A 27,688-nucleotide genomic window follows, 5' to 3' on the forward strand; every position below is an offset into this window, starting at 1 on the left:
ATGCAATTGTCAAAGTCAAGAAATATTTTATTTGAAGCATCAAAATTAAAAGGAGTTTAAAATTTGGAAGTTTTCAAATCGCCATAGTACTTATAAATTAAAAATTTGTATAAATATTTAAATAATTTATTTTTTTAAATTATGTTATTGTAATGAGACTACACCTATAGTCTCATTACAATAACAGTTTCCAGTAAAAAAAATTCCAGTACTTTATTTTAGAGAATAAAAATAAATTACTCTCAATTTGAAAAATTACAACAAAAAAAGTACGCAAACAACAATTTGTAAAAATAAGTTGGATTTTATTATAAATCAATTCAAAACGTTTGTTTTGTGTTATTTTACAACTTTTCTTTGCAAACTTGTAAATGGTATTAATTTTCAACTCTTTAGTTTTGTTTATATTTGCAACCATATGTTTTAAATATCATGTTCTCTATCTACGAACTGTCACTTTTAACACTCTCTCTTGCTCTCTCGTTAAAAGATTTTAAAAGTAAGCGCAAGGCGTATTTAACAAGGTGACAGCAGTGGCGAATTGAAATAAATACAGGCGAATTCACTTATTTTTTATATATAGAGTTTGACATACGGACGTACGGGCGAATATTTTTTATATATGTAGTTTGACATTTGTGCGAGCTATTTCTATAATCAGCTGTGCTGCCGATGGCACCTTATTAAATGCACCTTGAGTAAGCGAATGAAATTCTCTAACTTCCAGTAAGAATTTGTACAAATTATCAAGTACGCGAACACTACTAATGTTATGTTACATTTTATAGCTGTTTTTTGTGCACATACATATGTAAATATTTTTGAATATATTTTTCGATTTATAGCGCATTGTTGATGTATGTATATTCTAATATATTAACTTAGTTAAAGTTTATGTCAACTGTTTTTTCTTTTTTCTCAATTCAAAGCAATAATAAACAAATAAGAGAGCTATATTCGCTATATTATATACCCTTCACCAAATTATACTTTAAAATAGATATTTTAAATATTTTTAGGTAAACAAAATTATTTTTTTTTGTTTTTAAAAATTTTTTTTGCAATATTTTTAATTTTTTTTCAACATTTCTTTTTTCAACTTTTAAGAAATTTATTTTTTTTTTGTAAAAAAAAATTCGGGTTACAAAATATTTTTCCGGATTTTGACCCATAGCCAAACTTATATATACCCTTGCCACTCATGGTGAAGAGTATAAAAACATCGTTTAGTAATAAAAACTTTATTATTGGGAATACGTCTATAATTTTATTTTGATAGGTTTGAAGTTAGAAAGATATTTAACTATTTATTCAAGGGGTTTTCCTTAATTTGTTTCGAAAGAACCTTTTTCGAATTACAATGTATAATGCAGACAGATCCGGTTTTTATATTATGAGCTAAACAAAGCTTTAAAGTAAATTCTGAAATTTCATATTTTTTTAATTAAAAATGCAAAAAATTTGTTTCTTCTTTTTTATCGAAATTTTATAAATAAACCAATTAAATTAGATTCGCCTTGGATTTAATCATACAAAAATTACTACTATTAACTTAATAAACTACTTTTTTAATCTACCATACAAATTATGGAAAATTTAGCAAGGTGACATCTGTGACAAATTCATAAAAATTGATGCGAATACTTTAATTTTTTATATATGGAGATTGGCATTTGCATGAGTGACGAATTATTTTTTATGTATGGAGTTTGACATTCACATGAATAATCAACTGTTTAGGTGAGGTCACCTTTTATAAATTCGTCTATTCAAACTGTTAAACAGCTGTTTTTAATATTTCTTTCGGCTCGTGTTGTGTAATATTGCATTTTTGGGTAAATTTTTAATTTTCTTTTATTTTTATTTTATATCTAAAAGCCGTTTATATTTTTAGCAGTTTAACATGTCCGCTCCTGCTGCCCGTAATTCCGTAGGACTTATTAAAAGAGCCTGGAATGAAATTCCAGATATCGTTGGTGGATCTGTGCTAGCAATCATTGGGTTAGGTTTAGCTGGTATTGGCTTGGCTACCTATTACGGAAATGATGGCGATAATCGTCGTTACAAACTGGGATACGTAGTTATGCGTCCTGACGATCCTAGAGCAGCAAAAGTTCATAAGGATTAAAAATATTAAAAACGATGTTATAAGTGTTTAAAAAAAAATATAGTGATTTTTATTGCAAGCTAAAAAATACAAGTCGAATATATAGATGTATATTTTTAAGAATTAGATATTTTTTGTTTGTGACTAAGTTTTAAATGTAAATTCAATGCCTTTGTGGTAAAGAATGTTTTATTACAAAGCGAACATGTTATGGCCGGCAAATTATCGTTCGTTGAAGGAGAATCTATAATCGATGAACTTGTTGAAGCTTTAGAATTGTGTATCAGTTTAATATGTTTCGTATCATTCAGTGGCAAATAGATATCAGGAGATTTTTGTATAATTTTATCTGCACTTATTGAATGTTTAACTAAATCATCACATGCCATCATTGTGTGTCCTTCCAACTCCTCGTTAATTGTATCGTCAATAGGATGTTCCGTAACACAATCATCGTTTACGTCTACACAGATTCTTTGTAAATGGCTATAGGTTTCTTCAAATTCAGTTTGTGCTAAATGAAATCTTTTCATAAATCGATATGAAATTTCTAATTGTTTTACACAGTCGTAGCAGATAAATTTGGGATATTTAGATTCATCTGTAATAGTTGTTTGAAAACAGTATTCTAACATCAATTTTAGTGACGCTTGACTGTTGCTGTGTATGTTCAATAATTTTTGTTTTTCTATATTACATGATCTACACAAATTATTATTAAAAATTTCCATTTTTATGTTACTTTGCAGTATAAGTTTCTAAACGGCAGGACAAACAATTTTTATGTTATGAAAAATTGATATTAGAAATTGTGAATTGTACTTCAGAAATGCAATGTTTCGTGGCGAATTCGCCTTGTATAAATATTTGTTTATTTTAAACAGTGCTGCCATATCGGCATATTTTATAATATATTTAACCATAGAAAATAGACATAAAGCGCACCATACACTATCAAAATACTCATCAAGCACTATGGTAGTATTAATGAAAATGTGTTTGTATGTGTGACACCGACAACGCTTGATGGAAAATCAAAAACATTTTGATTTTTAGCATGCTTGATGTCACTTTTTGATAGTGTATGGTGTTTTCTCATCAATCACGAAGTCATTTACAAAAATATTTCAAGGCGTTGATTTGATGAGCGTGTCGGATGAAGAGAATAATTTTTTATATTACATATTTCGCTTATTATTTTGGTTTTTTTCTTTATTCTCAACATGTTCTCGTTATTGGAATTAAAGTTGCATACGATATTGACATTTTTAAATACATTTTAGTGCAAATAAAAATTAAATATAATTCCCGCTATTGGTGTTAACACCACAAAATCGAAAATAAAATGCAGATTGACGAGTCATCAATCAAGTGTACATCCAAGGCGAATTTATAGAAGGTGACGACAGAACTACAACAAATACAACATATACAAAAACAATAGGTACTTTGTTTTTGTAAAAAGATAAGTGAACTGTCAAAGTTGCCTGTGGTTGTTTTTGCTTTTGGGTTTGTTGTATTTTTCGCCACAACAAACACAAGTGAATTGACAGTTCACTTGTCTAAACAACTGAATAAAAAAAATAATCAGCTGTTCTTCTGTCGTCACCTTCTATAGATTCGCCTTGTGTACATCAAAGCATCAAATTACACGTACACGAAAGTGACATCAAGCATTTTGATAGTGTATGGCAAAGTAAATTAATAAAGTAGACTCAGTAGAACAGCTGACTATTTTTTTTACTTTGGTCTAATCTGTCAATTCACTTGTGGTTGTTGTGGCGAAAAATACAACAAGCCCAAAAGCAAAAACAACAACAGGCAACTTTGACAGCTCAGACCTTAAACCAAAAACAAAATTGCTTGTGGTTTTTGTAAATGTTGTATTTGTTGTAGTACTGTCGCTACTTTATTAATTTACTTTGGTGTATGGTGCCCTTAAGAAAGAAAACAAGGCGAATCTATAGAAGGTGACGACAGAAGAACAGCTGATTATTTTTTTTATTCAGTTGTTTAGACAAGTGAACTGTCAATTCACTTGTGTTTGTTGTGGCGAAAAATACAACAAACCCAAAAGCAAAAACAACCACAGGCAACTTTGACAGTTCACTTATCTTTTTACAAAAACAAAGTACCTATTGTTTTTGTATATGTTGTATTTGTTGTAGTTCTGTCGTCACCTTCTATAAATTCGCCTTGAAAGAAAATAAACTCTCCTGTCAAAGACCTAACTCAGTTGTCAAAAACCTAAGTGGTGGGAATGTATTAGTAGAAAAAACAATGTGAAAACAAAAACAACACTCGTATGTGTGATTATTTTGAGTAATATTTTTGTTTGAGTTTTTTTCTAGTTTCCGCTCTATGTTCTCTATGTATTTAACAAGGTGCATTTTAGGGTTCTATAAGTCGATTGTTCGAACAATCGACTATTTCCTGAAAAAAGTCGAAATCGACTTTTTGGTCGGAAAAAAGTCGAACAATCGATTATGTTATCTCAAAAGTCGAATAGTCGAAAATAGTCGATAAAAGTCGAATAGTCGATAAAAGTCGACTTTTTAAATTGTTAAAAAAAATATTGCACTTGCATTTTTTGTAGTGTATGCTAATATATGTAAATAATAAATAAATAAATGTTTATAAAATAAAGCTTTTTTCTACACAAAATTCTTACAACATTATTCTAACAATTATCGTCTTGATAAATTTAATTTTTATTGCTAAACATTACAAAAGGCGCATCAATAAATGTAGAAACATGTATTTTTTACAAGAAATGTTAATAAGTCGAAAATAGTCGGAAAGTCGAAAGTTCGAAAAGTCGACTTTTTATAAACTACCAAAAGTCGAAAGTTCGAAAAGTCGACTTTTTAAAAAACGGAAAAAGTCGAAAGGTCGAAAAGTCGACCTTTCGACGTCGATTTTTTCGAAAATGACTTCGATAAAACTACATGTCTCTACTACACTTTTGACCAAAAAGTCGAACAATAGATTTCTAGTTCGAAGAGTCGTAAACTTATCAAAATATATGTATACGTCCTATTATTTTATTTCTTTATCCTGTCCCCCTTTTGTTTACTAAACAATGTTGAGTGATTCTAGATAAATCAAAATTTGGTAATTTTAGGACTAACACTTTTTATTTTATATATACATATTATGGGTATCATTAAATAGTGCTTCAAAATACCTTTTATACGATATATAATATGATACAGTTTATTGACATTGTGAACCAAAAATTCCTTTTTGAATTTATATGATAGTACTTCAGAAAATGTTGATATACAGAAAAAGTTATTTTAGTGAAACCGGTGTTCGATACACCTCAGAATTTAAAGTCCCTTCGCCCGCTAGATGGTCAGCAATACAGAAAATATAAATACTAACAGAAAAAAAATTATGAAAATATTTCATACATAGGTATATGATTACAATTCAAAAATAATTACATTTTTTTTAAATATTTTGAATAACAATATTCACATCATACAGATATGGTTGTTTGTATTCACAGAAAATAACTATTTATGAATTTTTTAATTATCAGTCAACTATTCATGATATATCGCACAAAAGAGATATCTGTTCCATCATTGGTATATATTTCATTAGCTTTTGGAATAATTGTGAAAAATGACATGGCATCACTGACGGCATCATTTAATTAAAACAATTTAATAAGGTGTCATCGTAACCCCAGCTGCTTATAGAAATTATTCTTTGAAATGTCAAACTCCACATATAAAAAATATTCATCAGAACGCTGATATGTCAGATTCCATATGCATATACAAAAATGAAAGAACTCGCTTGTATATACGCTCCTGATTCGTTAATTCTCCTTGAATTACAGTTTCTAATAGGATTTTTTTTACAAAACTCTCCGTTAGTTACAATTGAAAAAGTAGGCTTGTAATTTGATTACTGCAGCGTCAATGAGAAATTCTTAATTTTTGCGAATTCAGGGTAAATGATCTTTAAAAAATCTCTTTGTTTAAATATTACCAGTATGTTTTTTTTAGATTCAACAAAATGGAAAGTGATCATCGTATCACAGTGACGCATTTCATAAATCCTCACTTATTTTGGTATAAAGCGATCGGAGCTCCTGATGAACAATTCCACGTGCTGAGCGTTTTTGAACAAACATTAGTAGAGCTTTATAAAAATAAGCCATCATGTGATAATTTCTTGCGTCCCGAAATAGGGGATAAAGTAGCTTGTAACTTTATAGCATGGAATAAATATATACGAGCCGAAATATTACAAAAAGCCGAATTCCAGCAGGAGGAGTATATAGTGTGGGCCATTGATTATGGATTTCCATTGCTTACGAAGAAAGAACATTTACGAAATTTGCCTAGCAATCTTCAACTCGACATTGGTCATATTCAAATTGGAGGTATTGAAAACATATATCCAGCCGAACAAGAATACGACGATGTAGAAGGTAACTTGGTAATGATTAAGAAAGATAAGTGGTTACAGAAAACCTGTAATATGCTAGAAAAGCTTTTGGCCGATGCCAATTCGATAAGTTTTGCCAAACATTTTCAAACTGACAATAATCATGCATGGGGTGACCTGATTATTGTCAACCACAAAGGCATTAAAATTAATGCTCGCGACTATTTGTTAAAGACAACAAATGCCATTGAAGAGCATGATTTGATTTTTAAAGAAACTTGTTCTAAGTTTAAAACAACTAAAATTGCACCTTGGCTTTCAAATGACCGCAATACCAAAATGAAATTCAACAATATCAAACACAATTACATTGATCATTCTAAACAAATGAATGCCACCTTAATTGATGAGAATGCCAAACGTAAAGTGGAGGACTGGCAGGAGCGAAATGAGCGTAAGAAAGTTGAAGCTGTTTCCGAACAATTGGAGACTAGCTGTGAAATATCTGAAGATAATATAGACGATGTCACATTTGATGATTCCGTATCGGTGGCAAATAATCAGCAAGTGAATTTTATTGGGAAAGCTGGCATTTTAACAAAAATTAAACAACAAAAGTATTCATCGGAGAAGGACTTGCCACCGTTAGCTCTTCCGAAGTCATTTGAAATCGATAACATATTGTTTGATCTAAACTGGCCAACAGAACCACCACCATCATATTCGACACGTTCTGGTTCAACAAATGTCTCCTCTCGTTTACAAAAACTTGCTCAATTGTCTAAATCTAAGATGACAAAAGATGATAAGCCTATTTCGGCTTCAGCACATCTAAACATTCATAGCCAACCTGGACCTTTAATTGACTTAGGAGGATCAACTGCATCATCTACGGTTTCAAGTGTTAAACTACGTCAACAAAAATTATCAGAAATGCGTAAAAAGGCGGCTCGTGCAGAAAAAGAATTGAAATTAAATGAACCGACAACAGTTCATAGACCGACGGTAAGTTTTGTTAAGATATATTATAGACTGCACTGTTCACCATTAGCACTTTGAATAAATAAGAGAGCTATTTTTGGCTGTGTACAATCATATGTATATACCCTTCACCAAAGTACATATCGTCCCCTCAATAAAACAATAGTGTATAAGCATATACATCATTATTTTTTTTATAGCATAATAAGAATCTACATAACTGATTGTAGAAAATATGTATGTGTGGTCAAATTCTACATCCACAAAGTGGGTCATCAGTTGAAATATTACTTTTGTTCTAGATGTCTAATAAAACAAAAATTTTAAACTCAATTATTTCAAAATGGCAACAAAATTATACACTATTGTTTTATTAAGGGGACGATATGTATACTTTAAGATAAAGATTTGAAAACAATTTTTGACGAATAAAATTTTAACAAAATCGAGTTCCTTTCAAAAAAATGGAAAATTACACTCTGATTTTTTTTACACTTTTAAAAAACAAAAAAAAAAATTTTGTTCAAGTTTTTGTCGTGTAAAAAAATCAGAGTGTGGGGCGGAATTTCTATTATATACGTCGTTTGAAAGGTCTACGAAATGTCTACAATTAGATATCCATATTATCTATGTTAATGACTTAGTAATCCTAATTTAAACAGCAACCTAATCGGGACTATAGCGGATATATTGGTGTATCAATCATTTATGAAAGTTATTTGGGTATTTCGGAAAGATGATATAAACATACAGATGGATATAGCTACCACTCACGGTGAAGGTTTAATAAATATCAAAACAATTTTATCATAATGAATTAATGGATTTATTAAAACTTTTGCTAACTTTTTAGAAATTTCAATCTAAAATCTTGTTAAATAATACATTTATTTTTTTTAGCATAATTACAACGAAACCACTAATTCGACATTAAGTCAGTCAAAAACATCAGATAGTTATTCATACCAATTACTTGAGCAAACTCTGTCAACAATTAATAATACAACGACCGATAATATACAGGTATATAAATAAACTTTAGAACGTAGCCATAATGTCCTTGTAAAATTAAAATATTTTATTTTTAGGATAATAAAAGTGAAATATCTGTCAAAAATATAAGAGCCAAGCAGTTAATAGCAATGCGTAAAAAGTTTGTATCCTCAACGATAGCATCATCTAATGACGGCAGTCAAATAAACACTCCCACAGAGTCACTATTGTCTACAAACATTACTCAATATAAGGTAAAAAATATTTTAAATTTTGTTAAATTAAAATTACTAAATAGTAAACTAAACTTTCAGAGTAAACAACAGGAGAGCATGGATAAAAGTAATATTTCATCATTTAATACCTTAGACTTTCAACTGAAATCCAAAATCAGTTCCAAACCAGAGGGTAAAATTATGCAGTCGAACGAAATATATTCACTTGCCACGCCTTCAACAAATACAGCAAAGGACAGAATAAAGGTATTTTTTTTTTAAATTCTACTTACTCTACTTTTCAAATTTGGAGAATCGGATGAATTATTTTGTAGTCAATAATTGGCATAGACTGGAAATTTGAATAGCTGTTACAAAATTATTTTTGTTTATATGACCTTTATTAGTTTTTGTTGGTTTTTAATGCTTTAAAATACATATTTGTTTTTTTTTTTAAATTTATTATATTTAATTTAAATTTAAAATTATATATTTTTTTTTGGAAAATTTACGATTTTCTTTAAATTGGTATTTTTGTTTTAAAAGTATTTTTTTTTTTTGTAAAATCGGTAAATATTTGAAAATAGTTGATTTTTTGAAAAATGTATGAATTTTTTTTTTGTAAAATTTAGCATTTTCTTAAAATTGGTATATTTGTTTTAAAACTGTCTATGTTTTTTTAAATTGAAAAATTTATTTATTTTTGTAAAATATTCGATGTTTTTGAATTTTGTTTTGGAAATTGAAAATTTTACACACCAAGATTTATTAATTTAAAATTCAAGTGTTGATTTGCATCAATTTTTCAATTTAAATCTATTAAATTATAAATAACTCATCTTGATTATTTTTCTCTTATAAACAAACCACTCTCTCAGTGATAGCAATAGTTGAGCCGTTATTTTCAGTCTCCTAATTTTGAACATACAGTGGTGGCCAGGAATTTAAGACAAAAATTGTTTGCTAAATTCCACGTGATTGTCAATTATTTTTTCAAATATTTCCACAAATATGTATGCATGAGGACTGTTTTAACACACAAGTGTGTTTTATTCGACTGTGTCAATTCATACATATTCACCACGAACACGAACACATTTCTACAACTTGACCAAAAAAAATTTTTTTTAAATAAACATATTTTCTCACATTTATATATTTATATTTTTATTATTATAAAATATTCGGACCAAATTTCATATTTTTAGTTCCATTAGTTTCGGTCATATCATGTTATTAACATCGGATGTTCGCTGACGTGGGTCAACGTATTTCCACATATCTTTGTCCATATATGTTTTACCGATTTTTCCAAACACTTTTCAGAAACTAGAAACATTAATAATAAATTTCATACCCTTAGAGGTCCTTTTATTTTGGCTCTATCGCACTTAAAATTCAGTTGATGAAAAAATTCAAGTATTTGTCTTAAATTGGTGGCCACCACTGTATTTAACTAAAAATCAGTATTCATATAAATTACTTCAGCAATTATTTAATAAAATGTAAATCTATTATTATGAATATCGGTTTTGAATCTATGGTATATTGAGAACCAAAATCAAGATAGAATCGATTTTCTTGATTTTTTAACATAAAAGATTTGAACTTGTGGGATTTGAGTGATTTATTAACAAATGTTAATGAACCATCCACATTAATCACTTATCTTTATAGCAAAATAATTATTTTGCCCACATTATCTTTATTTTAGCTCTCTCAATCTGGGTATGATAGTTTTACCATGGTACCAGCTGGCTATGATATAACACGGCTGCAAACATATAAGGACGAAGAAAACCATTGGCATCGTAAAAAATCTACTCGTCACGATTGTGTACCACATGACCAAACATCATCGACCGATGAATTACTTTCCAATAATACAAACGATCAAAGTTTTTCCTCATCAGATTTTTTTCAAGTTAAACCACCTAAAGCCATATCTCAAACTTCGGCATATCACTCGAATCCAATTCCTTCTTTAACTAAAAAAACGTCTATTAATTCCAATACTGTGCTGGACACGCAGGTCAATAGATGTTCCCAACAACAAGAGGTGTCAAATGAAGCATTTGAAATTAAAGGTATTGGTGACAATTACTTATCAAGTGAGGTTTCAACGTAAGTTTTATTAAATACTCATTCTTTTTTTATTATTCGCAATGAATATCAATTATAATTATTTTTTTTTGTTACTTTTAATGTATAAATGAATTCTATTATTTCATATTTTATTTTATGAATAAAATCTTAATTTTTTGTTAAAACTTTGTGGTTTCATTTATTTATTAAAAATGGATCAAGTCTTAGGTAAATATTTTAAAAGTAAACTAATTTTTCTAGTCTTTTTTTATTTTAAAATTGTATCAAGTTTTATTATATAAAGTATTAAACTAATTTTTATTCGATTTATGTTAAACAAAATTTTTAAATCACAAAGACTTGATCCAGTTTTAAAATAAATGACACTTGAAATGTTTTAATAATATATACATAAAAATCGGCATTTACGGCAAAACTCGGTACAAATGAAAATAAACTATCCATTAGATAATTTAGTCCTTTTACAATAATAAACATTAATACATACACACATTTCACTATTCCACATTTTCGACGCTATAAAATATATCAAAATAAATAGAAATCGAAAGCGTTTATTATTAAACTTTTCTAATCTATCCATTTTCATGTTGATGAAATTAAGTGACTTAAAGTGATTTCTCGCACATCCATATTCTTTGAATTATTACAGAGTAATTAAGGACTGTGATCGAAAAATTCTTAACACACGTTTTTCATTAAAACTTAACTCAAGTATTATTTGATTTTTTTTTTTTTTTGATCAAGTTTCCTTTGTAAAGCATGTCAGTGTTATTATGTTTAATGTCAATTATATTCATTTGTTGTTAATCTGATTAAAATGAGTGACAAGAAAAAATAACGTACTAAAATTATTAAATATTTTCAACAAAATCCAACTTGGTCCTACAAAAAATTGGCCAAACAATCAAAGGTCTGTCGTCAAACTGTTTCCAATGTTATTAAACAGTACCGGGAGAACTTATTCGTTGATATTAAACCTGGTTCATGTAGAAGGAAGGGGTGGTCCGCATGATGTTTCTAAAGCCAATAAATATAAAGCAATTTCAAAAGAGCTACCAACACATCTGGTAGGAAAGCAGTCCGGTTAGCTCAGTACTCGCACTATTTGTTACGAAAAATTAATGCCAATGCATATTTAAAAACATACAAGGCTCAAAAAGTTCCTGACAGGAACTCTGTTAAAAATTTAGATGCCAAAGCCAGAGCACGAAATTGAAGTCAAATTTTCTCCAAATCTGTATCTTATTAAGAAACATGAGAAGTGAAAAGGACACAATATATTAAACAAAATTTTACATACCATTTCCTGAAAATTTCGAATCGAATGAAAAAAATTAGCCAAATCTTCAGTTCCAGCCGTTCTCAGGTGATGCCATTACATACATGGACCATTTCATTTTTATATATATAGAAGATATGTATGTTAAGAATTTTTCGGTCTCAGTCCTTATAATAAAGTGACTTGAGCCAAATTTAAATTTACTTTCCAATTATATAAAAATAAAAAGTTCAACTAATGTCCGTAACTTCAACAAATAGATATCAATGGTGCAAAATAGCCAGTAGATAAACTTACCTAAAAGATAACTTGGCATAAATTTCAAATCAATATCTGCGGGTAAAAATAATCAATTATTTGTACTCCATTAGTAACTCAAAATATCTAAATTCGCTAATAACTTGGCAACTAAGCGTTTAATAAAGAAAAGCAGCTCGATCTGTGATCACTCATATTTCTGTCCAAAAATCGACTTTTTATATAAAAACACACAGTTTTTGAATTTGCTAATAACTTCGCCAATAAGCGTTTAATCAAGAAAAGCAGCTCGATCTGTGATCACTCATATTTCTGAACAAAAATCGATTGCTTATATAAAAACTCAAAATATCTAAATTCGCTAATAACTTGGCCAATAAGCGTTTAATCAAGAAAAGGAGCTCGATCTGTGATCACTCATATTTCAGACAACAACAAAATATCTAAATTCGCTAATAACTTGGCCAATAAGCGTTTAATTAAGAAAAGGAGGTCGATCTGCGATAACTCATATTTCTGGCCAAAAATCGATTTTTTTATATAAAACCTCACAATAAATAAATTCGCTATTAACTTGGCCAATAAGCGTTTAATCAAGAAAAAGAGCTCGATCTGTGATCACTCATATTTCTGAACAAAAAATCGTTTTTTATATAAAAACTCACAATACCTAAATTCGCCAATAACTTGGCCAATAAGCGTTTAATCAAGAAAAGAAGCTAGATCTGTGATCACTCATATTTCAGACCAAAAACTCAAAATATTTTCAATGATTAATAATTGACCAATAAGCGAATAATCAAAAAAGGAGCCGATCTGTGATCACTCATATTTCAGACAAAAAATCGATTTTTTATATAAAAACGCATTCTACATTCGCTAATAACTTGGCCAATAAGCGTTTAATCAAGAAAAGGAGCTCGATATGTGATCACCAGGACAACCAAAAATATGCTCTAATAAAAGTGTTTTATGCGCATAAAATATGCACTTAAAAATGAAAAATATGCTCTTAAAATATAAAAATATGCATTTAAAAATAGTTGGTTACTGTTTGATTTCAAAGTTTTATTAATAAAATATGTATATGAGAAGTAAAATAAATATTGAGCTCATAAATTAAAATTGATTATTTTAGCATTAAATTTCGATTTTGGTGACTTGAGCACTACATGAAAATAGATTGGTTCAATTAATTTTATTATATTTAGCAATATATTACTATGAGTTTACTTAAGTTTTGAAATTTCTTAGACAATCTTAATTAATTGATTTTTCTCATATTTTAAAATGTCTAATACTTCCAAAAAAAATTTTAGTAGCATAATATTTATAGGATCAGTAGGGAGAGGATGTTCCATATAAATTTATTTATTCTACATAAAGCTGTAAAAGCCACTTTTTAACATTTGAATTATGTTTCAAAAACTATATGGAGAGCATGTGCAATTTTTTATTAAAATATTTCAATGGAACATTCATCGTGTATGTAGATTAACATCTAAATAAATTCGTCTTCCAAAATTTAAACAGAATTATCAAAAAGCCTTGCAATAGTGGAATGATTTGTTCTATTTAAGACTGCGGTAATTAAAAAAAAATATTTTGTTGCAGTTTTATCATTGGGACTCAGAATGCCGTGACAATTTCTATGTTTGATCCTTGCTCATCAATTGTTTCGACTATCGATATCCATGTATATTGTTTTTAATGATTTCTTAATATCTTCGTTACAATTTTCGAATACGAAGTTTTCGATGAATCTTAATATTCTGAACATTTGTTGAATAGTTGTTTAGTTCTATATTAGTTTTATAACTGTTAATGCTCAACTGGCTCAAGCTACCTTATGTTTTTTTTAATGTATCCAAAATTTTAAAAAGTTGGCCTAATAACATACAATTTTGAAATTTTCTTTTAATTTTTTACGTAATTTTTACTAAAAGTTTGTTTAATTGAAATATATGCCTAAAGTTAACGAAAATTCGATGAAGATAAGTCGATTATAGATACTATAATTTTTTCTTTAAGTAGATTATGCCAATTACCATTGGACCTTAACAAATATTAAAATATAGAAATGAAAAATTACAATGCAAACAATAAAATTATATTAAGAAAACAAAATAATGAACAAAAAAGAAAATATGCAGTTATGTGTTGAATATGCAAAAATATGTTATGAAACGCAAAATATGCTAAAATATGCAGTAAAGAGCAAAATATGCAAAAATATGCACTAACAAATCGATGCCAAAATTCTTAAAATAGTCTGAAACAGATAAATAACTAACTCATATGTTTATACGACGCACAGCAAAAAATATGATATTGCATATTTTTGGTTGCCCTGGTGATCACTCATATTTCAGACAAAAAATGGATTTTTTATATAAAAACTTAAAAACAATTAGCGTTTTATTAAGAAAAAGAGCTCGATCTGTGATCACTCATATTTCAGACAGAAAATCGATTTTTTATATAAAAACTCACTAGATATTGTGATAATAACTTGGCCAACAGTATTTACGCTCTCCTGAAAAATTTGAAAATTCCACTTTTTTGTCAAAAGATACTAATCGATATTAATTTTAAAAGAAATTATACAGAGATGCTTTTTGTTCTACGAAAATTTATCATTAAATTTGTAATTTTCTAAATTTTTGATGGGCTCTTCGAAATATACTTATATATTTGGTAAAAAGTTTCAAAAATTGTTTCCATTCTGTTGACCCTCACTGTATATGATTCGACTTAACAAATATCAGATGAAGATACATACATACAAGTGAATGTAAAATCATTTGTAGCCTATTGTACTGCGTTAAATACATGTTCATTTATTTATTTCCAATTATGTACTAATTTTAAGTCACTCTATTTTTCTTATTCATATTGCTGTAGTTGCAATAAAAATGTATTTATTATTTCTATTAAATTTTACAAATTCCAGATCCACAAACTCCACAATACCCAGCCAGAAACTACGCAAAAGAAGACAACTAAAATCGCCCACATCTCAACTGTCAAAAATTGATAAAATTTTGCAAGAACATAATATTGAAAAAGAAATGGGAAATACAAATATACTCGATTTAAAGCTTCTTAATACAAGCTCTAGCTCACAAAAATCATTATTAGGTAGTACATCATCAAATGCATCGTGCAACGATAAACATATTCCGCCTGTCGTCGCTAATAGTAGTACTTCGCATAATGGTGGTTCGCGATCCTCTTCGTCTGTTGATAAAATACGAAATGAAAAAGTCTCTAAAGAAGTATTTAATTATGAAGCATTAATGGATGTAAAGCATACCGAACACTTGCCCATTGTAGAAGGTGAACGTAAAATACAATCAAAATTCATTGATCATTTGGTGTTGGCGCACTCTAGCATACAACTTACGGCCATTGAGAATGTATCGGAGGCTCCATTTCTACCAGAAATTCATGAAGAAATGCGCCAGATGCGTGTTAATAAAGTCTACCGTATACAGGTGTATGCATGGTCTCATGTATTGCGCAGCAACTCTTTGTTCGTAGTTAATCCTTCGAGATCGGGGAAAACTTGGTCCTACTTGCCACCCTTATGCAGCTTGATTTGCTGTCGCGCTGAACTGATAAAACCTTCATATGGGCCAGTGGCTATAATTTTGGTTGCCTCTTTGAAACATGTTGAGATGGTGAGCAATTATTGTCGTCGCCTAATGAGTGGTTTGAAAAACGAAGCCCCCACTTGTGTGCCATCATATGGCATGCGTAATTTAATTGAAACCAAAGTTCAACTACTTAATGGTTGCGGTATATTAGTGGCAACACCTTCCAGTGTTTTGCGTTTGCTCCACGAAAACGTCAATGAGCCTCTATTCGATGCCGAACGTATACAGCACATTGTCATCGATGATATGGATATAATGATGTCTAGATCTCAACAAGATTTAGAGAATGCTAGCCGTATACTTTTTAAAATGGCAAAAAAATCTAAATTTGAAAAATTATCACCACAGCTGATTGTTACTTCTCGTGACTGGGACCGCCCGATGGTGAAATTAATACGAAAATCCAATCAGCCTTTGCTTTTAATTGGTGATTTCCTAGAAGCTGCTGTGTATGGACAAGCTACACTTTCTGTAAAATTAAAATCGAGTGCGGAAAAGAATGATACCATATTGAAGTTTATTATAAATATGTCAAATTCTGCACAAGGTTCCGATAATCGTACACTAATTATGTGCAACGAGGATGAAGATGTACAAAATGTAGTAAAGTTTTTACAAGATTGTGGTCATCACTGCATAGGTTTCTATAGCCGTTCGACAGATAACGAACGAGTTACAATAGATGAATGGAAAATGAAGGTAAGGTTTTGTATGCCATTTCGTCAATCAATTCATTACGAGTTGTAAGGGTGTTTGGAATTTCCACATTTTTCATTTTCATAAAGTATATATTCTGGATCGTTATAGATAACGGAATCGATATAGTCATGTCCGTCTGTATGTTGAAATCAACTTTTCAAAGCCCCCAAATAACTAACATGTTTGATACAACAATATATCCGCTATATTCCAGCTTAGGTACTATTTAAAATCGAGAAAATTGGCCCACAAATAAGCTAAAAATTGTTTTCAACATTTTCTTGATTTTTTTTTTACAAATTTTTAACCAATATTTTTGCAAAATTAATTATTTTTTTCATTGTCCCTGAAGATGTTACACAAAGTAGTAGCGAAATATTGGAAAGAAAACTTTCCTCTAACTCAATTTAAAATTTTCATATTTTTTAATAAAATGTAAAAAAAAATTGTTTATGGATTTTTTTTCCGGTCACAATTAAATAATGTAATGTAACAAGAATACAATTAAATTTCTTTACAGCTTTCATCTCAAATCCTGGTCTGCACGGATGCTCGTTTCTGCGAACTCAAAATACAAAATGTAAATAATCTTATTCATTATTCAATGCCCACTTCGTGGACCCGATTTACAACAAGATTTTCCGCTTTATCTCGCACTTATAACAATTATGTTAGTCGCAATTTTGAGCAAACTTCTGCTTTGTCTACGGCTTTTGCGTCGAAAAAACATTGTGCTCATTCCATGATACTACTTGATGAAAATAACAGTTTGCAATTGCCACGTCTCGTTGACTTCATGCGCAAACACAATCAAACAGTGCACGATGAAATTCTAGCAGTTTCAAGGCGTGTCCTGATTGCGCGTGAAGAACAAAGAATTCTAAATGGTTCGCTCTTATGTCCGCAACTCTTGGAATTTGGCGAATGTGATGAGCCACGTTGTGATAATCGACACGAATTAACACGATTTGATATAATAAGTAAAAGCGCTGGTATACCTAGCAGTGGAGAAATTCGTATACACATATTGAAAGTATTTTCACCTACACACTATGCAGTTCGTCTGTTACACCATAAACTTCCCAATACTACGAAATGGGTCGAAGTTCGACGTTCCAGTGAAGCCCTAACCTTCAGTGTACAACTTAATATGCATTATAGTAATGAAGGCAACCTATTTTTACATTGGCCCCCACACATTAATGACTTGTGCATATATCAATATGCTGAAAACTTTCGAAGAGCTCGTATACTAGAAGCTCCTATTTTCGAACAAAAGAGCACCAATGTGGTTCAATCTAATTTGAAAGTAACTCTTAGACTTATCGACGATGGCACCATCATAAGTTCTGTGAAATGTAATGAAATCTTTGTGTGCGATGACAAATTTAAAGATTTTCCTCCCCAAGCTGTGGACGTTCGTTTAATGAATATTGTACCATTTGACAATGAACGTACGTGGGACTCGAAAACTACAAAGCAAGTGCAAAAATGGATAATGGAGGATATTAAATCCAATTATGTTGTACAAGCCAGCATTGATTTTTCACTGACCAATACGATTTGGGTAAAAAATGTGGTAGTTATGGAAAAGTTGACTGGTATTGATGCCTACTGTCAAGTTGTACATTTAAAAAAATCGTTAATTGAAAAAAATTTCGGTGTTCTATATAAAGGCGATCGAAAGCAAGTGCGTGATCTTGCTGAAGAATTTGGTCTTCTTAATGTTTGTGAATTAGATGTCGATAATTCCGATTCTGATTTCGATTTTCAATCGTGTAAAAATGAAAGTATTAATTTTATAAAGTTTTCATCTTCAAATGATGAAGCTGCTAACAGTAGTATGGAATCAGCGAAAAATGATTTAGAACCAATCAAGAAAATAGAAGATGGCAATACCACCAAACAAATAGTAAAAACAACAGATGTTGAAATGCAACCTAATGACGTCGAGAATTGGGATGATCAGTGGGACAGTGGTCGTGAAGGTGACAAGGTAAGTTTAAATTACTGATTTACAAAATTTTTCAATTATATTCTATTTAATTTTGATCGAATAAAAGTTTGGTGTTGGTTTATTCGAGTGATTGATTAATTCATAACAATTTTCCTATGCTGACCTAAATTTTATTCAAGTAATTTTGTTATTCCATTTAAAACCTATAGGATTTTGTACCACTCAGCACAAACGATTTACACAAAACCTCTAAACTAGATGAGGACAATATAAAAATAAAATCTATGAGAGAAGCCGACAGCATCCCACCTAAAAAAGAAACCTGGTCTCAATTGCCCTTAAATGAAATTGTGAAAGTTGAAATTGGAGATGAGGGAGAAAATGGTAATTGGGAAAATATATTTCTTCAAATTATTGATAAAAGTTCTATGTTCATGTTTGATGAGCTTAATAAATTGATTGTTAAACATGTTGAGAGCATTAAATCCGGCAACGAAAAGCAAAAGGAAATATATGACTTTAAACCCCTACACAATTGTATAGTAAGATACAATAATCTTTATCTAAGAGCTAAGGTCTATGGGGTATTCGGCGAACAAATGGAGCAACGTTTGTACAGATTTTTCTTGTGTGATTATGCCTGTTTTACTAATGCTAAAACAGAAGAATTGTACAATGATTTTCTATACGAAACTACAGACGAAATTGTTACCTTCACTCCATATCAAGCCATTCATTGTACTTTGGCAGGATTAAAATGGGACCGTTTTAACAAAAGATATCAAGTAACAAAGGACTATTTGTATGCTTGTGCTGTACTGGAAAGTCACACTAATGAAAAGGACGCATCAAATTTACAAAACTTGCCTATGAATTCATATAAAATTCTGCTTTATGAGTGTGACAACGAAAATGAATTTGAGACCGCATTGTTGTTGAATAAAATATTAGTTGATAACGGCATTACAGTGTACGATGAAGAAACTAAGAATTTCTTAGAATATGAAATCGGTATGGAAGCTAAGAATCAACTAAAATCGAACGGTACGTTAGACGTCAAAGAGGAAGAAATAGTTAATGTATCAAAAACATACAATAAAGATGAAGTTTTAACGTATGAACAATTAATGGATTTCATTAAAGCTGATGCCTTTGATATTGAACTGGATGACATGATGGAAGATATACAAAAATCAGCAATAAAAGGTCAAAACAATAATGCTGTTGACATTTATAGGCAAAGAGACAATAAATTGAATATAGATAGCGATAAAAATGAAAATATTTCGGATAAAATGAGTGCAAGTGACAAAAAAGCTAATACCAAAGTCTTGAAGGAAAAATCATCAGATAGTGAAATAGATGAACAAGGTCATTGTACAAGCTATTCAAATAGTAGCATAAAATCTTCAACTTCCTTGAGTTCTACAGATATCTCCAATTGTTCCATAGAGCCAGTTCTTCCCAAACCACCAGCGTTAATAACATTACATAAACGACCTGCAACTACATGGTATGAAAATGATTGCATGATTTTTATATCAATTCATGCGCCAGATATCACAGATTACCTACTTGAGGTGACCTCAAAAACTATACTATTTGTGGCTGAAATTCAATCAGAAAAATCTGTATTAATTTTAAATCTGCTTGGTTCTATAGATCCACAATGTGTTTCCCATGAAATAAAAGGGCTTAATGTTGTCATACGTCTGAAGAAAATTGTTTTTGAAAAATGGCCGAGATTATTACGAGAAGCCACAAAGTACTCTTGGTTAAAATACAATTTCAATAGTTTCGATTCGATTGACTTGGAATACATAATGCCTCAACGACGTCTACACACAATATTGGACAATGAATTAAACTTCCAGGGACAACATGTTGATAATTACAATTCCGATGAGGACAGTGAACGTGAACTTTATCAAACATACAATCCCATACAAGATAATGATGATTGCGATCCATTTTCTACATTTTAAACTTTAATAATTGTTTTAATGTCTTATTTACTTATTTTAATGCCTTGAATTATTTGTTATGAGTTATTTTTTAATATTTTATTTTTAAAGATGAGTGAACTACTATGTATAATTTAAAAGAAAACAAAAAAAGAAAAAACTATTTAAAATCATATTAAAAATAAAAGTATGTGTTTTTAAGAGAAAAATGCTGCCTTGTTGTTAATAAATTATAAGAAAATTTCATACTTGTTAAAATGTTATGAAAAATAATACGTAACCACAGAAATCATATAGGAATTTCCAGGTTCCCGAAAAATACAATCGTACGCCCTTGAAGTGAAAAAAATAAAGAAATCTTAACAATTTGTTTATACCCTTTGATTCTTTCAAACCTTTGAATTAACTTCAATATATGTACATATAATAAATGAAACAGAATTTTTAGATTTTCTAAGTATCTGAATTATTCATATTAGTTATAAATAAATTTATTTTTATATGTTTACGTACATTTGCAATTATTTTTTCTTAATCAGCGACACTAAACACTACAAAATCGACAAATCGATTAAAACATTTATTGTATGTATTTTAATTCATAATGGTGCTTCTAGTAGATCTTTTAGAAGTTGGTTTTAAATCTTCCACCAAAGTCTTAAGGTGTGACACATCGTCCACTTCTACATTATGAGCAGTTATCATGTGATGTTTAAGCCTACGAAAAGAATATTATAAGACAAAACAGTTCAATAGAAAGCGGTCAAGCTAAATCAACTTACATGTGTGGCTTTAGAAATGCCTTTTCACATAAATCACAACGATAACGATGCTGTGAATGTACTTTATATATGTGATCCTGAAGACGTTTTCTTGTATGGAAAGATTTTGTACACGTTGCACATTGGAAATTCTTCTCCCCGGTATGTATGAATGAGTGATCAATTAACTGTTTTCTTTGGCGAAAAGCAGCCGGACATCCATCGAAATTGCATACAAATGGTTTTTCATCACGATGCATTCTATAGTGTAGTATAAGCTGAGATCTGCGAGCAAATTTCTTACCACATTCGGCGCATTCAACTTTTTTACCAAAATGTAAAGCTTGATGAGTGGTTAAAATATTTTTCTGTCGAAATGATTTGCCACAGACATGGCAGATGTAAGGTTTAACTCCATTGTGGATGTTATAATGAGATTCAATATCATAAACGCGATTGAAACTTTTATCTGAAAATATTTTAAATTGATTTAAAGGTCATCTTTCTTAGAATGTATTAGGTATTTTAAACTAAATAAGGATACGATTGTTTTACTCAAATCATTTTGTTATTCATTAAATAACCTTTTTCCCAATCAGTTGGAAATATTAAACTTCATATTTACATCCATGACAGATTCGAAGATTAATGAACTTGCCAATGTACTTACCACAGTGTTGACATTTATAAGACATTTTCACTTTCCCATTTTCATCTATAGTTGTTGTCATAAAAAAGGCATTTTGTGTAGTTTCAGTATATTCTTCCTTAGTTTCTTCAATAGTTTCATGGATAATTGAGCTTTCACTTGAATTTTCCGTTTCAAATTTCTCATAATTAAATGAACGGTAGTCCACACCAAATGATTCTGAACTAGCAGGTTCATCAGCAGTCGGTATTTCTTCAATTTCAAATTCTTCTTCATCTTCTATTTGATATTCATATTCGATAATTTCTTCATTAACGGCTTTAGCGGCATCACACTCACTTTCTTCAAGCGTTTTAATTTCAGAATCATTGTCGTTTGTTTCATCGGGCCAATTAGTCAAGTCAATACTATTAAAATCCTCAATTTGAGTTGTTTCTTCATCTTCTTCATTTAGTGGAGGAGTGTCTAACATATTGTTTTCTTTTTCATGGTATACCTCATGCATGTCCTCCTCTATGTCACCATGTAGTGATTGTAGATCATCATGCTGATGTTCTTCGGTTTCTTGTTGTGGATATGTTGACGGTTTTGTTTCCGTTGTGGATACAGTAGTATCAGCCTCTAATGAATTACTCTCTTCCGCCAATGGCAATAATACACTTTGTTCAAATGTCAATTGTTTCTCAAGGGTAACTTCTTTAATATCCTCGAACTGTGTTTTCCAAAACTCATCGGAATCTTTGCACTGTTCATGGAAATCTTGAAATTCCGATATTCTATTAAAACAGGGCGCACATAAATTCTGCTTTACATTGTTCTGCGGATTTGGTTTTGTTACATTTGTAAGTTGTAAACATTTTTCGAGGAATCTCAATATAAGCCGTGTCATTTTAATCGGCTCATGATTAATTTCATGTAAACAAATACGACAATTATCAAAAACATCCATGTTTCTTGATAATTATAACTGCTACTTTTTTCAAAATATTTTGGGTCGAAATTAATGTAATTTCGCCTATAAATAAGAAAATTTCCGAAATACACTATATAAAATAGGGCACACTTAACATGGTGGTGGCAATACGGCCACAACAACAATACGACAAAAACAGAAATTTGTTTTTGTAAGAGTTGATAGATCTGTCAAAATATGTACGTTGTGTTTGTATTTGTTGTATTTTTTTACATTTAAACGTCAAAAAAACAAAAAAATAGTTGTGTGATCAACATCACCAAGTTAATCCGCTTTGTTATTAAATGTGTAAACGCGAGCTTCAGAAAACAGCTGTTAAATAACCAGTGTTGCCACTTCATAAATAATTAAATATATTGTGGGCATCTTTTACCCTCACACGTTGCGATAAGTTGTACAACTTGATGAAGTTGATCAAATCAAAAATTTTCATGGTTCGTGTGATGGCAATTTTTTATTTCGAAATACCAATGTGTAATTTCATTGAGGCATCATCTCTCATATTATAACAAAGTTAATTGCAATTGGAGACGCTGTGTAATTTTTAGTCTGATGTGTAATCATTCATATGCTATTTGCAATGTTGACAATGGTAACACTGATTGTTATTTATTTGTAAATTACGCAACTTTGTATGTACATTGTATTATTAACCCTAAAACATTTCCGTTATCGTTTAAAGGTTAAAATTTTCATACATTGTACTACCGAAGTGTTCGGTGGCAACAGAAATTATTTTTTATACAAAAGTATTATTATTTCAACAATGTTGACTTCAAACTCACCAACTATAACTCTATTCATTTATATTCCCAGTAAATACTTGCAACGAGTAAAAATACTAATAGAAAAAAGTAAAATCTTGTAAGTAAATAAATGCATAAATTTTGTAACGTTTATATTTCTATAAATTTTGGATATAAATAAGATAACATAGCTTCAGATAAAGTATGTAAATTTTATGTTAGATTTAAAATATTAATTGCTTTTATTTGAAACCACACACATTATAAATTTTATTTTTACTTAATGATCGCCTTTCCTGTAGCAACTTGTGAAAATTCGAAAATAATTTTAGTTATTGAAGAAGTATTTTTAAATTTGTTCTTCATTAATACGATTGGTATAAATCAAGATCAGCGAAACAGCTTGCATTTTTATAATTTTTTTGGTGTTGATAGCTCTCATAATTAGAAGCACAAAAACGTTAATATTTTTGCCTGCTCTCTTAGTTTAAGAGTTATAGGAATTTAAAGTCAATACATATAATAGTACATTTCTCATATATTTGGAAAACAAACTGATCGTTATGGGTATCATTGAATAGTGCTTCACAATACCTTTAATATGATATATAATATGGTACAGTTTATTAATATTGTGAACCAAAAATTCCTTTTTGAATTTATATGACAGTACTTCAGAAAATTTTGATATACAGAAAAAGTGATTTTAGCGAAGCCGGTGTTCGATACACCCCAGAGTTAAAAGTTCCTTCACCCGGCCGAACACCGACAATACAGAAAATGTGAATATTAACAGAAAAAAAATTATGAAAATATAAACTGTTACGTAGATCTTGATTTGTTCCCTTTATGAAACTAAAATTTTTTGAAAAAGTACTAATAATGTCGCTGGTCAACTGACTTAGTTTAATTATCTAAGTACAATTGTACTCTAATTTCCATCCCTCTTGTGATTACATATTTCAATTTCAGATTTTTTTTTACCGTTATAATTGTTTTTGTAAAATGTGTTAGTCGAGTTACTTTTTAATATCTCAGTGTTTTACAAATTTTTAATAAATATATTTTTATAAATCTGAGCCATGCGCATACCGGATGATGTAAGTTATAATTAATTATCTAATTTCAATAAATTTCGTTCAAATAAATGTAAATTTTCCATCTTTAGGTTATATGTAAAGTTTGCCAAGGTGTTTTTTGTTGTGCTGAATGTCGTCACAAACATGAAATAAAAAATCATGCCATAGTTGTTCGCAAACCTATTATAATTCAGACTGCGAATGGTGATCATGAAGAATCCGAAAATGTGAATGATACAGAAACAGCTTTCGAAACAATTTATCTCTTTTGCCCAATCTGCGAAAAGCGACCCTTGCCATTGCAGCCCGAATTAAACAATGAAATGCTCTTGCACATAGAGCTAAATCATTTGCCATTGCGATGTCGGAAATGCTATAAAATTTACAACAAAATTAATGATCTTAAAGAATTTTCAAAATGTATACATCCTAGCGCCGTATGCCATAGTCAGGAAACATTAGCATTAAATCAATCTTGTAATACAGACGAAGCTTCAAAGTTAACAGTTACCAAGGCTCCAATGCCTCATTGTATGACATCACAAAACTCTCCTATGAGACGTCACGATTTTAATGAAAGTCATATGACACCAATATCGATTATCAATATGCGTTGGAAAGCCAAAAGTAAATTAACACACGAAGAGTTTATAAGTGATAGTGTTTCGTCAATAAAAAATATATCGTCTATAAGTAATTCCTCAATTAGGCGTAGCATGGGTGTGACCTCGGCGGTAAAGGGTAAGGTTATACGTTGTTCTTCAACACCAGTGCACCTGGAGATGGTATTTGCAAAGCCAAAAGAGCAAACATTTAATGCGACTGGAGGTGGTCATATGTCAAGTATTCAATACAATAGCAGTTGTGAATCGGACAATAGTCCAGCATTTCCACAACCAAGCAGGTATGTAATTTTATTTTTCTAACCCCAAACTTTACATTTAAATTTTGTATATACGTTTCCATTAGATGTACATAGAATGTACGTGTTTAAATATGTGTTTAACGTTAGTAATTTCAGTTTAAATTCTAGCAGAGTTCAGTATTAAGTGCAAATGCAGATAAAAATGCAATTTTTCATTTAAAATGTTGGGTGCAAATAACTTAATATTTTTGACTATTTTTTAAACTTAAACAATTTGATTATTTTTAAATTTATAAGTAAACATTTCTTCTTTCTTTAGTCAAGCTCTTGAGCCAGTCAATCGTTATATGAAAGTTGCCGGATCTCGTCCCAGAATTTCTGCGGTTACACCATTACGTCAGGTTATGTCTAAAAGTATTCAAAAAGCTTTTGCAGAACATGGTCTTCCAGCGTCTACTGCTGTGAGAGGTTCTAATGCTTTTCAACGTAAAAAGATGTTCGATAACACTTCATCGCCTGAAGTTAACGACGAACAATCTCCACAACATCCTGCCCTAGATTTACGTTTATCGCCGGCCGTCAGACGTAGTCAAAGCGAAAGTGTAGAATCCTTGCAGCAGCAAATAATATGTACCCAGCAAAAGCAACGTAATGATTTACCGAATTTACGACGTAAAATTTTGCTATCGGCCCAAAAACATACAACCGAGTCTATTGTTATAACACGTACGGAACATTTGGCTAGTGTTTCATCTTCTAATTCTGCATCTAGTTCAAATGGTAGCATAAATTCAGTAAAGCCCTACGCTAGCTCCACAAACTCTTCCTATCAATCGGCAGGGTCAAATAGTACAGGTGGTTCAGTATTCAAGTCATGTAGCAGCGTCGAAATTATTACTGCCACCACAGAACAGATCCAACAGTTACAATCCTATGACAGTGGAAACGTACGACACACAGCAATGCCACCCTTAACTCCTATAACTCGTATACCAGGCGCAATCATACACAAGAAGTTAATAAAATTTGAGACACCTAAAATTGAATCGTGTGACTCGCGTGATTCTCAAAATTCTCCGAATGATGTGTTTTTTACCCCTAATGCTACACCTACACATAAAAACCACGAAAATGATTTGGCTGAAATTAAACAACGTAAGGATTTGGTAAAACAAAATCTGAGTGGACGATTTTCACCACTACGAAGGCCTTCAATAAAAGAATGTGCCCATAGTACTGCTTTCAGTCGTATAGAAAATATAACGACAGATTTCGATGATGATGTAGATGTCATTGATGATGAAAATGATGAAGTGTTTTTGCCAGAAGAACCAGATAAGTCGTTACAAAAGTCTAGTGATGTTAAAAAAACAATTGAACCTCAACAGTCCAGTGGTTTGTGGTCTTTAATGACTTCTGTAATGCGTTTACCATCACGTAAAGGATCAAATCCAAAGGAATCGCCAAAAAACGATTCATATGTATTAGTTGATGCTAATTCAAATTCTATAATCAAGAGATGTGCCTCAATTGCGGGTATAATGTATTATAAACATGCGTTTAAGTATTTCTTTAACTAGTTTTTAAATTTCAGGTTCTTTGGTCAGATCTAAGCCATTAGTAGATGAAAATGAGCTGAGTTCATTAAAACGCAAACGCACTTATACTACAGATAACCAATCGACCTCAGCATATTTGTCACAATTGAATAATTCGGAAGCAACATCTCCTACCTCAGATTTGAATACTTCATCCAAACGGTTCCGTATACACGCACGTCGTCCTATAGATCGTATGCGTTTAAATAGTTAATATAATTTTATGTGATTATTTTTGAAATGTTTTAATTATTTATGTAGTATATGTTTTTAATAAATTGTTTGTGAAATACTTTTAAAGATTTTTTAAGGCATCCATATAATAAAAATAATTCAATTTATCAAATTTGTCTATTATTTCATTAACTGAGAATCAAGGCTAAGGGCCA

At 30.3% G+C, this 27,688-nt stretch overlaps 5 protein-coding genes across 5 annotated transcripts; 3 read left to right on the top strand and 2 right to left on the bottom strand.

Moving 5' to 3' along the window:
* The first annotated feature begins 1,897 nt into the window (after nucleotides 1–1,897).
* NdufA3 (NADH:ubiquinone oxidoreductase subunit A3) lies at nucleotides 1,898–2,200 on the top strand. Its single transcript, XM_065507254.1, has one exon. It carries the CDS (start codon nucleotides 1,904–1,906, stop codon nucleotides 2,126–2,128), a length of 225 nt encoding a protein of 74 aa, XP_065363326.1. The 5' UTR covers nucleotides 1,898–1,903; the 3' UTR covers nucleotides 2,129–2,200.
* Nucleotides 2,156–2,947, bottom strand: LOC135956700 (uncharacterized). Its single transcript, XM_065507253.1, has one exon. The coding sequence runs from the start codon at nucleotides 2,836–2,838 to the stop codon at nucleotides 2,224–2,226; it is 615 nt and encodes a 204-aa protein (XP_065363325.1). The 5' UTR covers nucleotides 2,839–2,947; the 3' UTR covers nucleotides 2,156–2,223.
* A 2,985-nt stretch (nucleotides 2,948–5,932) lies between these two features.
* On the top strand, nucleotides 5,933–20,837 carry LOC135956402 (putative ATP-dependent RNA helicase SoYb). The gene is made up of 9 exons (XM_065506882.1): nucleotides 5,933–6,073; nucleotides 6,130–7,519; nucleotides 8,396–8,518; nucleotides 8,584–8,742; nucleotides 8,803–8,970; nucleotides 10,418–10,827; nucleotides 15,303–16,707; nucleotides 17,228–18,703; nucleotides 18,874–20,837. Exons 2-9 carry the CDS (start codon nucleotides 6,140–6,142, stop codon nucleotides 20,647–20,649), a joined length of 6,897 nt encoding a protein of 2,298 aa, XP_065362954.1. The 5' UTR covers nucleotides 5,933–6,073; nucleotides 6,130–6,139; the 3' UTR covers nucleotides 20,650–20,837.
* A 232-nt stretch (nucleotides 20,838–21,069) lies between these two features.
* LOC135958840 (zinc finger and SCAN domain-containing protein 12-like) lies at nucleotides 21,070–23,103 on the bottom strand. The gene is made up of 3 exons (XM_065509760.1): nucleotides 22,060–23,103; nucleotides 21,411–21,858; nucleotides 21,070–21,346 (listed from the first exon to the last, which is right to left on the bottom strand). The coding sequence occupies exons 1-3, from the start codon at nucleotides 22,985–22,987 to the stop codon at nucleotides 21,223–21,225; spliced, it is 1,500 nt and encodes a 499-aa protein (XP_065365832.1). The 5' UTR covers nucleotides 22,988–23,103; the 3' UTR covers nucleotides 21,070–21,222.
* A 1,617-nt stretch (nucleotides 23,104–24,720) lies between these two features.
* fs(1)Ya (female sterile (1) Young arrest) lies at nucleotides 24,721–27,558 on the top strand. The gene is made up of 4 exons (XM_065507840.1): nucleotides 24,721–24,857; nucleotides 24,926–25,740; nucleotides 26,021–27,237; nucleotides 27,296–27,558. The coding sequence occupies exons 1-4, from the start codon at nucleotides 24,840–24,842 to the stop codon at nucleotides 27,511–27,513; spliced, it is 2,268 nt and encodes a 755-aa protein (XP_065363912.1). The 5' UTR covers nucleotides 24,721–24,839; the 3' UTR covers nucleotides 27,514–27,558.
* Nucleotides 27,559–27,688: the final 130 nt, after the last annotated feature.

The sequence above is a fragment of the Calliphora vicina genome, chromosome 4 (assembly GCF_958450345.1).
Source record: "Calliphora vicina chromosome 4, idCalVici1.1, whole genome shotgun sequence".
Lineage (NCBI taxonomy): Eukaryota > Metazoa > Arthropoda > Insecta > Diptera > Calliphoridae > Calliphora > Calliphora vicina.

Excerpts from the sequence above, each read along its gene's own strand:
- LOC135956402 (XM_065506882.1), top strand. The coding sequence starts at position 6,140 with ATGGAAAGTGATCATCGTATCACAGTGACGCATTTCATAAATCCTCAC. Across the intron at positions 8,519-8,583 it reads CAACGACCGATAATATACAG|GATAATAAAAGTGAAATATC; the intron begins GTATATAAATAA and ends TTTTATTTTTAG. Across the intron at positions 8,743-8,802 it reads CAAACATTACTCAATATAAG|AGTAAACAACAGGAGAGCAT; the intron begins GTAAAAAATATT and ends CTAAACTTTCAG.
- NdufA3 (XM_065507254.1), top strand. The coding sequence starts at position 1,904 with ATGTCCGCTCCTGCTGCCCGTAATTCCGTAGGACTTATTAAAAGAGCC.
- LOC135956700 (XM_065507253.1), bottom strand. The coding sequence starts at position 2,838 with ATGGAAATTTTTAATAATAATTTGTGTAGATCATGTAATATAGAAAAA.
- LOC135958840 (XM_065509760.1), bottom strand. The coding sequence starts at position 22,987 with ATGGATGTTTTTGATAATTGTCGTATTTGTTTACATGAAATTAATCAT. Across the intron at positions 21,859-22,059 it reads TTATAAATGTCAACACTGTG|ATAAAAGTTTCAATCGCGTT; the intron begins GTAAGTACATTG and ends AAATATTTTCAG. Across the intron at positions 21,347-21,410 it reads GCATTTCTAAAGCCACACAT|GCTTAAACATCACATGATAA; the intron begins GTAAGTTGATTT and ends TTCTTTTCGTAG.